We start from the raw sequence: 15,973 nt of genomic DNA, 5'->3' as shown, positions 1-15,973 counted from the left end.
ACTAATAATTATTTTAATTTCTTATGAGTGCATGCAAGAAATAGACTTCAAATATCTTAGTGTGATGAATTTCAAAGCTTTAGACAGAGGGAGCGTCTCAATCAGCTCCCTAGTTCAGTTGTCAGGGCACTGCCCATTGACTTATGTCCTGATCAGTGCCCTGACTAGTGAACTAGGGAGCTGATTGAGCCGCAGGGAGAGTGTATCCATCTCCATTGTTGCGCTCTGAATCTGGCGCGTTTGCCCGACTCATACGTCATCAGTAGGCGCCTTACGTGTATCACTAAGCGGCGCTTCTGTCCCATTGAATGGGCATTGGAAAAACAGAGTAGAATAGTCAAACTAACCTCTCAGCAAATTCCTTTCAATTTATTATTAAAAACGGAAATATTTTGAAATGATTGATACCATCGAAAAAGAAGACAATATTATCAGCGAGGAGGAGGCTGCACAATATGATCGTCAGATTCGCCTCTGGGGTCTGGATGCTCAAAAGAGGTTTGTGGACAAGCCGAGAGCGTACAAAAGGAACACATGTATTCATATTATTTTAAGCCATTTATTTCGACTGTTTAAAATGACTGAAATTTCAAATGAATTATTTGTGTATCTTTCACATTCGTGATTTTTTGTCTAAAATAACAACTGTGTAATTAGCACCCAACTAATTAATTTTTGGACTAGTAGTTCATAAGTAATAAACAATATAATATATAATACATAATATGTGACGTGTATATACATTTTGCAATTTCAGACTTAGGGGATCACGTGTACTTCTTGTTGGTCTCCGGGGTCTTGGAGCAGAAGTAGCAAAGAACCTTATTTTGGCTGGAGTCAAAGGACTGACTCTCCTGGACCATGAGCAGGTATTAATTAGACTGACTTAAGGGGATTGTTCACACAATTATATTATAATTTGCTTTTGCTAACCCTCATACTCTTCTAAATGGAGTAAATGAGATTAAAATGTAACATTGTATGTCTGCAAGAAACTTTTTTACCTAAGCAGGATTTAGGAAAACTGAACTTTTTAAATGACAGTTTCTATGGAGCCCGGGAATCCACAGCAGATCTCACTATGGGTATAGTGAGAGGTAGGATATCAGGGGGTGTGGCTATAATATGGCCCAAGAAGCTGGATTCAGTGATAGATGTCATCAGAACTGGAGTTGACTGGTGTATTGCGGTACAATTGAAGTTTAAAAATGGAGAACTTACAATTCACAATGTATATACACTTTTTGAGTGTTTGCAGAATGAAGATTTATATTTAAATAGGCTTGCATTTATAAATTATTTTATTCATGAGAATCAGTGCACAAGTTTTTGTGTTATAGGGGATATAAATGCAGACCTTATAGACAGCCAGTCTTTTTTTGCTAGACATTTAGTGAAGTTTTGTGAGGATAATAACCTCCTATTGTCCAGCCAACTGCTTCTTCCAGCAGATAGCTACTCTTATATAAGTGAAGCCTGGCACACAACATCATTGCTTGACCACTGCATTTCCACTGCTGATGCCCATGCAATTTTGCAGTCTATAGAAATTCTATATGGGACATCCATGTCAGACCATGTGCCGTTTGCTATGAAGTTTGATGTGGAATGTCTTCCTGTGTTGAAACGGGGTAAATGTTGGTTGCAAGACTAAAATTGATTGGGCTAAATTCACAAATGATGAACTATTGACATGCGTATGAAAACTGAGGATCTTCTCAGTAATATTTGTTGACCTAAAAATGCTATTATGTGCCTGGATGTGAATTGTATTGATGTCTCTCACCGTGCAACCCTCTCCTCCATGTATGTATTGTAGGCTAGTAGACCTTACCTTAGACTACCTGTAAAAACAACCAACATTTAGCCAGGCTGGAACAGGTATGTTAAAGCACATCATGCAGAAGCTAGGGTAGCATTTAAGGCATGGGTGGAGGCAGGCAGGCCTAGAAATGGTCAGATCCTGGATTATAAAAAGCTTATCAGCACTAGACTCAAATATGCCATTCGTTACATTGGTAAACATGAACAGGCTGTGAGAGCTAACTCAATGGCTGAGAAGCTTAGGGGTAGGGATGTCAATGGCTGAGAAGCTTAGGGGTAGGGATGTTAATGGCTTTTGGAAGGAGGTGAGAGCTCTGAACAGAACCAACACATTTCTTCCATGTGCCATGGAGGGAGTGTCTGGAGCTGATAATATTGCTGAGCTGTGGAGGAAACACTATTTTGCCTTATTTAACTGTTAAAAGTGAACCCTACAGAGTGACAAATATTGTTAAAAGTAGTTCAGAGTTAATTACCTCCAGTGAAGTTTGCCAGGCAGTAGCACAGCTATCTGGTAAGAAAGCAAGTTGGTTAGACCCATTACAGCAGAGCACCTTAAGTTTGCTAGTCCTAAGGTGGCAGTTTTGCTTGTCATTTGCTTTTCTGGATTTATGACCCATGGTCTGTTAAGCTCTCTTTAACTTTTACATGGATGAGTTATCCAACCAATTATCAAGATGTAAAACAGGTTGTATGATTGGAAACGCCTTGGTTAATCATTTTATGTATGCTGATTATTTGGCTATTTTTTTAACACGCAGTGCTGGTTTTCAGCAGTTACTGAATATCTGCTCTGAATATGGGGTGAAATATGATGTGTTGTACAACGCCCAAAATAGTGCTGTATTGATTTGTAGTACAAAATTGGACAAAGATCTTTGTTTTCCAGACTTTTGTCTGTCTTAACAATTGATGAGTGTCTGTAATAAAATTAAATATCTGTGTCATTACATTACTGATCAGATGTTTGATGATGAGGATATATACAGGCAGCGTCGCATATTATATGCCCAAGATAACTCACTGGGAAGAAAATTCCACATGTGCACCAATGATGTTAAAATTAGCCAGTTTAAAGCATATTGCACTCCTATGTACACTGCTTCTTTATGGACTAAGTTTATAAAGCCAAGTATGCAGAAGCTTAAGGTGGCTTTATAATGATTGTATGAGGATACTGCTTAATAAACCGAGGTGCTCTAGTGCAAGTGATCTGTTCTGTAATGCAGGGGTCAGTAACTTTCAGGCGTTGTTGAGGAGGCTCACATATTTTAAAATCCTCTTTTTTAATGTATGTTTCATGTTATGTCTGTGTCTCTAAATGGACCATGAGTCTGAAAACAAAGTTGATGATGAAAGGCAGAATGACTAGAAAGTGTCACCATACAATAAAATTGAATGAGGCTCATAATAATAAAATGAAAAGGTTGTCATCACTTAGTCAGTCTCAAGTTGTTCCAAACCTGAAGTTTCTTTCTTACGATAAACACAAAATAATTTTTTTGAAGAATGTTGGTAAGCAAACGGCATCCATTGACTTGCATAGTAGGAAAAAATACTATGGAAGTCAGCAGCTACCATCAACTGTCCGGTTACCCATGTTCTTCAAAATATCTTCTTTTGTGTTCAGCAGAAGAAAGAAACTCGTACAGGTTTGGAACAACGTGAGGGTGAACAAATGATGAGACAATTTTTATGTTTGTGTGAACTATCCCTTTAACTTTTCTATGATACTTTCATCAATCAGGTGACAGAAGAGTCCAGACGTGCTCAGTTCTTGATTCCAGTGGATGCAGATGGTCAGAACCAGGCTCAGGCTTCTCTGGAGAGAGCTCAGTTCCTCAACCCAATGGTAGAAGTGAAGGCAGACACTGATCCAGTGGAGAGCAAACCGGATGACTTTTTCTTCCAGTTTGATGCGGTGAGTGCCAGAACAAGCAGTCTATAGATTTGAAAAATCTAAAGCATACAGAAGATAGACAATCTTTTATTGTATTCTGTATGACTATTTGATTATTGGTCATCAAGTTAAAAAAACAAAAAATACATGTTTTAGCGACAAAAGAGTATTGTAAATAAAATAGAATCTTGCAGTTGGACCAACAGCATTGGACCAAATTTGCTATGCAACTTTACTGCACATATTACAATAACAATACATATTCTTTTGTACAAAAATTCCATAAGAAATGTAATAATTCTATGGAAAGTTTGATGGACAGGAACTGTCTTTGACTTCATCAATGATAGATTATTTTACTTTGTGCCTTTCATGTCCACTAGATGTCACTATGCTCGATTGAGAATTTTTTGGTTATAACAAACAAATGTTGCCTTGTTTTTCACTTTACCTCAGCATGAACCCATCTATGAACATCAACATCAGATCTAGACAGACTTTTATCTTAGACTTTGAGTTTGGTCTTTTCCAAGCTTGTCCTCTTTTCCAAGCATAGTATATGTTTCAGGCCATATTTTCTTTAAATCAGGAATCTGTTGATGGCTGTGGAAGAAGCAGTCAGCATACATACCTTGTTCAAAGCACAGACAGTCAGTCTTTCATCTTCTCTCTGTCTGGGAGCTGTCTGAACTCTCCCTCTGGGAGTGCTAGTGAGAGTTCAGGAGGAGGGGGAAGAGATGGTGGGACACAGAAAGAGGAGGGGTTTTTAACATCATCTATTCTCTTTCATCTGCTTCTCTTGATATTTGTCAAAAAGTGCACAGAAAACATTGCGTGTGTATGTCTTTGTCTTTTCCTGTCTATGTGTGGTGTTTTTTTACATGCAATTTCCTAAGAAATCACACGGTTAGTAAAGAGGAAGCCAACAATACACATTCATCATCAGGACCTGTACATGCATGAAACGATCATTTGAGACAACAGGTACTAGAATGTTTTGTGCAACAAGTACAGGTCATTGATAGTGCAGGTGTTAAGGTAAAATAATGTTATTTTTGAATCATAAATAAACAATGTATGTGTATGGAAGCCTATTTCTGCTATATAAGAAAAAATATCATGCTTTGGTAAATCCATATTAATGACAAAAAGTCACAGTGAGGAAATACTAAGTCATAATAATTAGATAAAACTTGAAATTATAATATGTAATAATAATTATGACAGTCAATAACTGTCTACACAGTTATACATCTTTAAATTATTACTTGTTATAATTTTAAATATTTACCTCATAATAATGATTTAGCATGCCATCATTTTGACTTTTTGGCCAGTTTCACAGACAGGGATTGGATTAAGCCAGGATTAGGCATGAATTAAATTAGGACATTGAAGTATCTTCATTTCGATGCATCTCAATTATAGCTTAGTATACCCTATATTCAAAAAAAAAAGATTGACAAAAGCAGAATTTATTTTTTAATGTAGTAGAAAAAAACTTTGATGCATAAAAAGGAAGAAGATAATAATTATGTCATCATTTACTCACTCATATTGTTCCAAATTGACGATATTTGCGTCATCTTTGGAATGTTTGGCCAGAGGCTAAAGACTACAGCCAGCAGAGGGAGCTATTTCCACATGTTTTCAACCCACACATGGGGGATGAGAGATCACACTCACAGCACAGCTCACAGATAGCCTAGAAATCTAGACGCACCCTAGCGGCAGCAAATCTAATTTGCCTGCGAGTGTCATCTAGCAACTCTCAATACCCTTCTGAGCTGTAATCCCCAAACTCTTGCCGGGCCAATCACATCGTGTATAGAGTCGGTGGGCGGGGCCATAATGACTACGGCTGAGTTGTGTTTGCGTGCTTCTAGTAAACACAGAAACTGGCGAACGGCGGCAGTCTTTAGAATCAGCTTTGACCGCGACTCTGGAAGACTTGGAGTTAAGCTTTTCTCTGAGAAAAGAACAAAGAACGGCACTGAAGTCATTCTTAAAAAGGGAAGATGTGTTCGGAGGTTTGCCGACCGGATACGGCAAATGCTCAGAATTACCTCAGCTCTCATCCTGAGAGCTCATTAGCTCATTTATGACGGTAAATGTAATCTGACTCCTAATCTGAGTTAATGCTGTGAGATTCACATGGCAACTCGATCGTTATATTGAACAGACAAGTTCAGTATTTAATTGTAGTGTCTGTTCTCTAACTCAGTCACTGTAATCCAGTAGCGGTGGCTTTGGGAATGCTATCGCAGGGCAGCGAAGCTTTCTGGGAATTGTAGTCTTTCATCTCCATGAGACAAAAATACATTTTCTGTCTTCTCTCAGTCTAGAAGGCACCAAATTCATAAACAATTTTACATTTCTATCACATTAATGACCCAGTTTAAATACAGATTCATCTTTCCAGCGCTGAAGTACCCCTTTAAATGTGCATATAAGGAACAGCTGGAGGACCAATTTGCAACTTATTAGGTCAATTGGCAACATGATTTGGTATAAAAAAAGCCTCTCAGAGTGGCAGTGTCTCTCACAAGTCAAGACGGGCAGATGATCACCAATTCTCCCAATGCTGCAGTGTAAAATAGTGGAGCAATATCAGAAAGGAGTTTCTCAGAGAATAATTGCAAAGAGTTTGAATTTATCATCATCTACAGTTCATAATATCATCCAAAGATTCAGAGAATCTGGAACACTCTCTGTGCGTAAGGATCTGGAACATTCTCTCTGCGTAAGGATCTGGAACACTCTTTGTGTGTAAGGATCAAGGCCGGAAAACCATACTGGATGTCCGTGATCTTCGGGCCCTTAGACGGCACTGCATCACATACAGGAATGCTACTGTAATGGAAATCACAACATGGGCTCAGGAATACTTCCAGAAAACACTTCCGTACTTTTGTCGGTGAACACAATCCACCGTGTCATTTGCTGTTGCCGGCTAGAACTATAGGTCAAAAAATAAGTCATATCTAAACATGATCCAGAAGCGCAGGCGTTTTCTCTTGGCCAAGGCTCATTTAAAATGGACTGTGGCAAAGTGGAAAACTGTTCTCTGGTCAGACGAATCAAAATTTGAAGTTATTTTTGGAAAACTGGGATGTTGTGTCATCCGGACTAAAGAAGACATGGACAAACCAAGTTGTTATCAGTGCTCAGTCAGAAACCTGCATCTCTGATGGTATGTAGTTGCATGAGTGCATGCGGCATGGGCAGCTTACACATCTGGAAAGGCACCATCAGTGCTGAAAGGTATATCCAAGTTCTAGGACAACATGCTCCCATCCAGACGTCTTCTCTTTCAGGGAAGACCTTGCATTTTCCAACATGACAATGCCAGACCACATACTGCATCAATTACACCATTATGGCTGCATAGAAGAAGGATCCGGGTTCTGAAATGGCCAGCCTTCATCAATTTCAGTACCCGGTCCAGATCTTTCACCCATAGAAAACATTTGCCACATCATAAAGAGGAAGATGCGACAAAAAAAAACCTTAAAACAGTTGAGTAACTAGAAGCTTTCAAGATGGGACAATATTTCTAAACTTGAGTACCTTGTCTCCTCAGTCCCCAGACATTTGCAGACTGTTATAAAAAGAAGAGGGGAATCAGGGGATGCCATACAGTGGTAAACATGGCCTTGTCTCAATTTTTTTTTAGATGTGTTGATGCCATGACATTTAAAATCAACTTACTTCCTCTTAAAATTATATATTTTCTCAGTTTAAACATTTGATATGTCATCTATGTTGTATTCTGAATAAAATATTGAAATTTGAAACGTCCACATCATTGCATTCTGTTTTTATTCACAATTTGTACAGTGTCCCAACTTTTTTGGAGTTGGGTTTGTAATGTACTGTTCATTCTTTTCCATAGGCCTAATTACATTTATAGTTTCAGGACCTTTCTAGCTTTAAAAATAATGTAAAATTGCAAGTCCATAAAACTTAATTTCCAGCCAGTTCCTCACATAAAGCTATCATGTTGATTAATAAGAATTATCTTATTAATAAGATTCATAAGAAATATAATCATATAGATTTCAGTTTTATGATACTTTTATGGTGTTTTTGTTGTTTTTGAAAATGGCTAGGCTATGATATGAAGCTTTTCACAGTGGCCTTGCTGGGGTGTAGTTTGAAGGACTGAAGGTAGTGGAGGACTAAAACCAAGAATGTAAACTGAATTAAAGACTTGCCAGCATAGACCTCATGTAATGACAAGTGACATCTATTTAGCAAAAGCATATGCTATATGACATTCCGTTGTGGCATGATTTGTTTCTTCTTTGCATCCTCTAGGGGTCACTGCTTGATAAATATGTGTTCTTTAGACTCGTCTGGCTGCCTGGAGGCACATAATGCTCACAGGAAGAATGTGTCAAAAGACAATGTCTCGCCACATGTTTCATAATGTCCCAGATGAACTTGAACAGTAGTGAAGGTGCTATTCCTAAGGGCAGTGCTGCATTGCAACAGTATTTCTGAGAAGTGTTGTTGATATCCAGGTATGGATTGTGTAACCTTTGAACATCTTTTTAAAAGGCCTCCTTAGATAATCAGTTCATTTCAAGTGTACTTTAAGTTATGAAGTCACAGATGGTGTTCTGACAGGGAAGGTAAACAAACCCAAGTCAGCAGATAAAGTGATGATTCAGCTGTCCTTCAAGATACACCCAGTTAACGCATAATGGCACGCGCCATTGGTGTATCAGATGGGTATTAATATGCCACCCCATTCTTATCTCAAACCCAAAATGGGGGGTGTGAGAGGTATGGGACCTTGGATAAGAGAACTAATTTTCTGGTCAGTTGTCTGTCCTTGCCAAACCTTTGTTCCTCCAGGTTTCTGGTTGCAGATGCCTTTTAAGATGCCTTTTAAGGATCCATCAAGGTCACAGTCACATTAATGTATGTTGTTTTGTTCAGATTTGTCTGACCAGGTGCTCCAAAGATCTCATGGTGCGAGTGGACCAGCTGTGTGCCTCCAGGAACATTAAGGTCTTCTGTGGAGATGTGTTTGGCTACCATGGATACATGTTCTCCGACCTTGGCCAGGAGCATCACTATGTAGAGTAAGTAAGGAAACATGGATGGAAAGAGGTGTTTGTGTTTGATTTTAATGTGAAAAACATATGTTTCTATTCAAACTTGCCAGAGAAAAGCCCAAAGTGGTGAAAGGGTCTAATGAGGCTAATGACGGTCCTGATGCAAAGAAACCAAAAGTTGACCCCAATGTGACTACAATGGTGAAAAAGGTAGGTTTGTTGGTAGATTTGATGTCTGTAAACTTCTATGACCTTCTATGACTTCTATGACCTTTCAAAGTTAAGTTAATGCTTTAACATTTCCCCCTCTTTATGTAGACTGCCAGTTTCTGCTCTCTCAAAGAAGCCCTGGAGGTTGACTGGACTAGTGAGAAAGAAAAAAGCAATCTAAAGCGCGTGCCCGTAGACTACTTCCTTCTGCAAGGTACACCTTTGGATCATTTAAATATAATTCAAATTAAATTAACCTGATTAAAAGATTGGAAAATAGGTGCTTCCTTCCTAAATTGTGCAATTTATTGATTGGTCTTCAGATTTATTGTCCGTACTATATTCCAGACTCAAAACAATGCGTTTTATACTCTGTCGGTTATGTCTGTCTGTTGACAGCTGCTGGATAGAAACAATTTGGAAAAACCCATAAATATATACGTTTCTTATTGATCAAAGGTTTGGGGCCAGTAAGATTTTTTACATTTTTGAAAAAACATTCTCATGCCCACCAAATCCCTATTTGGATGGTAATTGTTTCTCATGTGGATGTCCGTGAAAATAAATTTGCATGCCACCACAGTGATAAAAATCGTGTATTCGGATTGTGATTTATTCCCGGTGGAAGTTTTGTGATGCGCATCTGGGAACACTGCTAGGGTGTAGGCCACCCTAGATCTTTAAAATGCATCCAAATTACAGCGAAGCGAAATGAAACAGTGTTCCGCAGTGGTCAAAAAGGATATAAGCAGTTCATTATGAAGCAATCTCTTCTTGAAAATGCAGAGATGTGGATTCGGATGGCAATTAAATTACCACGCAAAAAACAGTAGGTAATTCGGCCAGGGATTTATACGCGGGTGGTGAGAGAACAACACTGACATTCTGGATTCGGACGCCAATAAAATCACAGACTAGCCCCTGTAAATGATGAAAATATCTCACAACCCCACGATAAACAATTACCGTCCGAATAGTGCTCAAGGATGCAAAATTACAGTAATATTGTGAAATATGCGACCATAGTTATACTCATACAAATATCTATATCTGCAATAAACTTCAGCAAATTATTCCATAGGATTTAGTTTGTCAAAGATTATAATTGATAAACTAATAAAAGTAAGTATAGTTTTACAACCTGTAGTACATATAAAAACACAAACCAATATTTTGTGCAATTTATTAATGGATCTTTAGGTTTATTGTCTGTACTATATTCCAGACTCAAAACAATGAGTTTTATACTTTTGTCTGTTGACAGCTGTTGGATAGAAACAATTTGGAAAAACCCATAAATATATACATTACTTATTGATCAAAGGTTTGGGGCCAGTACGATTTTTTTTTAAGGAAGTTTCTCATACTCGCCAAAACTGCATTTATTAGATCAAAATTACAGTAATATTGTGAAATATTATTATTATTTAAAAACAACTGTTTTATTTGAATAAATTTAACATGTAATTTATTCCTGTGATGGCAAAGCTGAATTTTCAGCAGCCATTAGTTCAGTGTCACATGATCCTTCAGATATCATTCTAATATGCTGATTTGGAGCTATATTATATATTATATTTGGCCGACCACTTTTATCCCCTGAGATGGATACCAGGTGCAAACAGGGACTAAAGTGGTTAATTTTGTTTCAGTTTGCTTAGGCGACTGAACACATTGCAGTTTCTTCCTGCAGTCTGTTGTACATCGTTATCAGTGGGAGGATCTGTTGATCTGTGTAATTATAGTCAACATTTCTCTTTTTATTCTAGTGCTCACCTGGTGTCCTCACCAAGACTGGCTCATTTTCCATCACAGGCTGTCCATGGCCAGTCATGTGCAGTGGCTCTCAAAAACAAAACATGCCACCTCCGCACCTCTCTGTCATTATAACAGACTGCTCCTCTGCCCCTCCCTCAACATCTAGTATTACATTTATGGAAAAAAAACACTTCCTATTTGTGCACTGAAGCAAGTCTTTAAATACATTGCTGTGCTCAAAAATACCACACATCAGTTCAAACAGCTTTTGAGGAAGAGACGTTTCCTCTGTCTTAACTCACTGATTTATTTGAGGTTTTATCACCCCAGTGGTGCGACTATTACATCAATGATTTTTTTCCAAATTCTCAGATGTTGTTTTCACAATCTGGAGAAAATTCTATAAAGAAATTCAGCTATGAAACTTGAAATTGTATCTATGTGCCATATAGAGTGAGATAACATGAATGAGTGGGTGCGTGTTTCTTTGATGTACGTGTGTGCTTCGCTGCCAGGTGGAAATGCAGTGGGCTGAGGTTTTTTGCGTTTTAGTTGGTGGGCAGTCAAAAAGGGGAAGTGATACTTTGGAAAATAGCCTAAAGGGGCTGAATGCCTTTTCACGTGCTGTACAAATCTTCAAACGCATCTTTCCTCCACTCATGTCCTGTTTTAATGTGGAAAACCCACTCTTTCCCCACTCAGTTTCTCTTATTTCCTCCAACAGTGCTTCTGAAGTTTCGCACAGATAAAGGTCGTGATCCTCAACCAGACAGCTTTGGTGAAGACTCTCACCTGCTCTTGCAAATCCGCGATGATGTTCTTGAGACCATGGGCCTGAGCTCGGAGCTGCTCCCTAACACCTTTGTCAGGTACTTACTGACCAAAAAACTTGGTGTTTACATTGATTTTTCTCAACAACTTTTTCTCATACCAAACAAGGATGTGAAAATCTAGTTGGTGAACAGATAGTTGACAAAGATAATTAAGTCTGGTTTTTGGTTCACCAGACCCTGACCAGGTTTTTAAGAAGACAGTGCAACAAAATGGAACTAAATGTAGGTGTTTTTAAAAGACAAATTATTTTTAACTAGTCGCGCCTTCTTAAACAACACAAAATTATTCAAAACAACATTGTGTAAATTGCCACAGAGGCAGGCATTGCATCAAAAAGGAGAGACAATGCTGTGCGTTTGCAACTATAGTTACATTCATGTACAAATATCTGTATCTGCAATAGACTTCAGCAAATGATTTCCATAGGATTTAGTTTATCAAACATTATAATTGATAAACTAATAAAAGTAATTATAGTTACAGCCTGTATTATTGAGTTAATCCATATAAAAACACAAACCAACACATTCTCACCTGTGATAGGTTACCCCATTTTTTGGGAAATTTAAATCCTGGCGGTTTTTACAACCAGAGGCTGTGCAATGCTGATGCATCTTGGAAAACTCATTGGTTTTTACTGTGACAACAGCGTCTGAAATGTTAGCTGCTCCAAGGTGGTGGACATGTCTGGAGCAGTCAAATGTGGCATCTACATATACATATCTGTGTCATTCACCCCATCTCGTAATTACGAGATAATAAGCTGTGATGTTCGAAAGCTGTTCACGTCCTCAGACAGGTGGTGCAGCATGCACAAGGTACAAACACACAAGGTATAAAGTGGGTAACTTTTTTATCAATTATAATTTGTGAAGAGAGAAATAACACAGACACTGGACAAAGATCAAACTTTCTAGTGTGCATGTATCAAGCACCTGTGCTCGCGCACACTATCAAGTGGAGTTTATGCATTCGGCTGTTCGCATATATTAAGCGTATGCAAAAAAACTGAATTGTACTTTACTGTTCTCTACAACTCCCGGCTTTTCTTCTCACAGTTACTGTTTCTCTGAGATGGCCCCAGTGTGCGCTGTAGTTGGAGGTGTTCTTGGACAAGAGATAGTAAAGGTGAGATTTTGATCCATTTACATGTCTATGCAAAATTTGTACCTTTACAGGTACTCCCCCTGCACCATTTGTGAGCCATTGACACCGCTATCCCCTCTTCCTCTCTAAAGACACCTTCTTCCAATTTAGTTAAGGGCTTCTGTGGATTATCAAATGAGCACTTCCCTTCCTCTGTTTTATTGATTTAAACCCGACAATGTCAGCATGATGTAGGCGCTCCTCCACCTCCCTCAATGCTCTGCCAGTTAACCACTTGCAAATCGTTCTAACCTCAATGTCCGCATGACGTCTTTTCTGTATCTCATGATCACAGCCTGCTTTATTTTTGTTACCTTATACTCCTCCACCACTGCTGGCTGTGTTGTACAGGCCTGTGGAGCAGAAACTATTCAGAATGGCTAACCATCTCCTCAAATAGTTCGTCTTCTTTTCCAAAATGAGCAGTGGCCAGAGCAATCTGGGTAGGACCCCCATGCTGGTATCCCCAGTCCTTACACTCACCTAAAGTCTTGATTGTTCCATTTATACATGAAATGCAAAACGTGCTTTCTCACATTGCTTTTTCCTTCACCGTATTACCTTTCAATCTGGTTCTCCACAAAACCATCCGCTTTCACTAGCTGCGAAAGTGACTTTTCTGACGAGTCTCAGTGAGAAGCATATGGCAGCTGCCCTCGCCATCAGAATCTGGGCTAAATCCAAAAGTTTTATCTGTTGACAGTGTAAATGCCAGAAATGACGAGGTAATATTCCGGTCACTGATGAAATCCAGCGGAGAGCGCCTGAAATCTTCTCATATGATTCCATAAACCGAACAAGATTAAATAACCCAAAGCGTAGTGATGTAATCAGCCAGTCTAGAGTGGATAATTACACCTGGATTATGGACAGAAAGAGGATCTCCTGTTGCGTAGGCCACGTAAAAGTACAAAACCATTCCAGTTACATACAACACAATACAGTAAATGCTAAATGTCAATATCTGTCTTAGAGGGTGATGTCATTGCCCAGACTGGGATGCGGTGGGGTCTTTGTAAGGGTGGGGATAAGGACTGTGTGGGGTGATGGAGTGAACGCCATGGTCTCGGAGGCGGTGGCTGGGCAGGCCTTGAACCCACATGGCGGTGGAGTGAAGCCAGGCTGTCTCGCCATCTCCCTGCATGATGAAACAGGCTGCAATTCGCATATGGCTCTCTGTTCCTCGCTGCCCCTCGCCCATCAGTCTCCGTCGCCACAACAGAGAACGTGTCCGACGCATTCGATCAAAGCAGTTCATTACAGAATTCTAGGTCTGTGGCATGTAATGTGTTTGCATGTGTTTGCCAGGCGCTGTCTCAGAGAGATGCTCCGCACAGGAACTTTTTCTTCTTCGACGGCCTGAAGGGCAGTGGGGTGGTCGACTACTTCGGATCCAAATAAGTGCCCTCTGGAGAACACGGAGAGATGTGTGGCGACGCATGTGTGCTCTCCAAACACCATGGATTTCATCCCCTGCCAGTGGCCGCAGGCATCAAAATCTGTCTTTTGGACGGTACCTTTGCGTAGCATTATGCCACACATCGACTGATGCCAAGGGCAACAAGAACACTTTGTCCACACACTCTTAAATATTCATGCACACGTTTTTCAGCAGGGTATTTGATTTCTACATTTTGTATTAAAATAATAAAAGGCCAATGAAAATGAAAACATGGTTTTGATTGTTTTGTGCTTCTCCATTCATCGATTTCAATAATTTCCTCTAATCTGTTGCCTAAGGTTTCCTTTCTATGAATTGCAAAAAAATTAAGCAAACAACTTTAAAAGGAATTTAAAACGAATACAGAAAATGCTCTCTTGAGCAATTTATTTCATAAAATGAAACCACAAAAAAATCATCTTATTCTCACTACGAAATGAGGCCAGGTGAATTTATTTATTAATTTATTTTTTGATGTTGTGACATTTTATTGATAGCCTGAGGCATATTTTGACGTAACTTGTCATGTGTAGGGTTATTTTTTGGTTGGTGTGTGACGTTCGTAGCGGGAAGTTATTTTATTATCTCAGCCCAGGTATGTCATTTACTGGACTGGTACTACAGGGTTTTAAACCCCGAGGCAAGTAGGAACTCATGTTTTGATTTGTATATTTTTGTACAAGGAAATTATCCTGCCAGTCCAGTTAGAGGCAAAGAGGAATGCAAAACAATGTAATGTATCTTTAGGTAGGATTGATAGTTCATCCCATTTGCTTAGGAAACCCACAGCCTTGTGTAATAGAACAAACAGTACTAAATGTGTCATTTGTTTGCCTTCCAGCAGAGGTGTATTATGATGTTGTGACTGTGCCTCCAGACATGCAAAATCAGGACACTAGGCCTTTAACTCTTTTTCCCACAACCAATTTTTATTAAAAAAAGTTGCCAGTCAACGCCAGCATTTTTTTTTCAAGGCCCCCAGAATATATCAATATATCAAAAGAAAGAACAGACCCTCTGTTTATAAACGAAGAACATATTCTAGCCTTGTGCATTTTTTTCAATCAACATTTGAATGTGGGTAAGTTTAATATTTTTTAAAAAAAAAGCATTTTGAGCAAAAATCAAAAACAAAAAAAACTAAATATACTAAACTTACAAAAATGGGAACGATGAGTAGATTGTGTCCATCAATGTTACGGCCTTGGTTTTGTGTTATTTCATACTTCACGAGATTCAAAAGCAATATAAGATGGTCTCACAAACATTTCATATATAAAACATAACAATTTACTTCAAAAGATGTTAAAATCAATGACATCAATGCTTGTTTCTTCTCAGGAGGGCGTAATTGGTGTAACTTGCGGGGGGTGTGGTTTGTAGTACTGCGGGAAGCAGACAGAACCTTCTCGAAAATTCCATCAATGGCGGTGGGGAAAGAGTTAAATGGAGAATAAATGTGTGCTTTAATGACAACAGCATCAGTGAGTCATTCTGAATCAGATGAGGAGACTGGTCAGACGGGTTGAGCAGGTATTAAGTGGGAGTGGCAACAAGTCTAGTAACCGTTGTTCATTTTTTTAAGTTCAGGGAAAGTGTTGACAGTGGAAACATCTTACACTGGGTACCACTAATAGGACAAACTTTAATCATTCTTATCATTGCAGGTTTAAATCAGCATGGAAAAGATTTTTAACTGTACTGTGCTAATAATATCAAAGTTATAGTTCACTGAGAGGCAAAACTACAACAGACAGGATGCCTCTACCAACATGTCGGTTATGTAGGCCTACA

At 38.9% G+C, this 15,973-nt stretch overlaps 1 protein-coding gene across 2 annotated transcripts; it reads left to right on the top strand.

The window, feature by feature from the left end:
- The first annotated feature begins 247 nt into the window (after positions 1-247).
- Positions 248-14,409, top strand: sae1 (SUMO1 activating enzyme subunit 1). Of its 2 annotated transcripts, XM_067451744.1 has the most exons (9): positions 248-498; positions 758-869; positions 3,572-3,745; positions 8,672-8,817; positions 8,901-9,000; positions 9,109-9,214; positions 11,483-11,627; positions 12,651-12,720; positions 14,047-14,279. In XM_067451744.1, exons 1-9 carry the CDS (start codon positions 398-400, stop codon positions 14,137-14,139), a joined length of 1,047 nt encoding a protein of 348 aa, XP_067307845.1. In that variant the 5' UTR covers positions 248-397; the 3' UTR covers positions 14,140-14,279. The 2 variants fall into 2 exon arrangements, with proteins under 2 accessions (XP_067307845.1, XP_067307846.1); XM_067451745.1 differs by lacking the exons at positions 11,483-11,627; positions 12,651-12,720 and having other exon boundaries at positions 256-498; positions 14,047-14,409.
- Positions 14,410-15,973: the final 1,564 nt, after the last annotated feature.

The sequence above is a fragment of the Pseudorasbora parva genome, chromosome 8 (assembly GCF_024679245.1).
Source record: "Pseudorasbora parva isolate DD20220531a chromosome 8, ASM2467924v1, whole genome shotgun sequence".
In the NCBI taxonomy this organism is placed as follows: Eukaryota; Metazoa; Chordata; class Actinopteri; order Cypriniformes; family Gobionidae; genus Pseudorasbora; species Pseudorasbora parva.
This window is presented reverse-complemented; position numbering and strand designations above follow the sequence as displayed.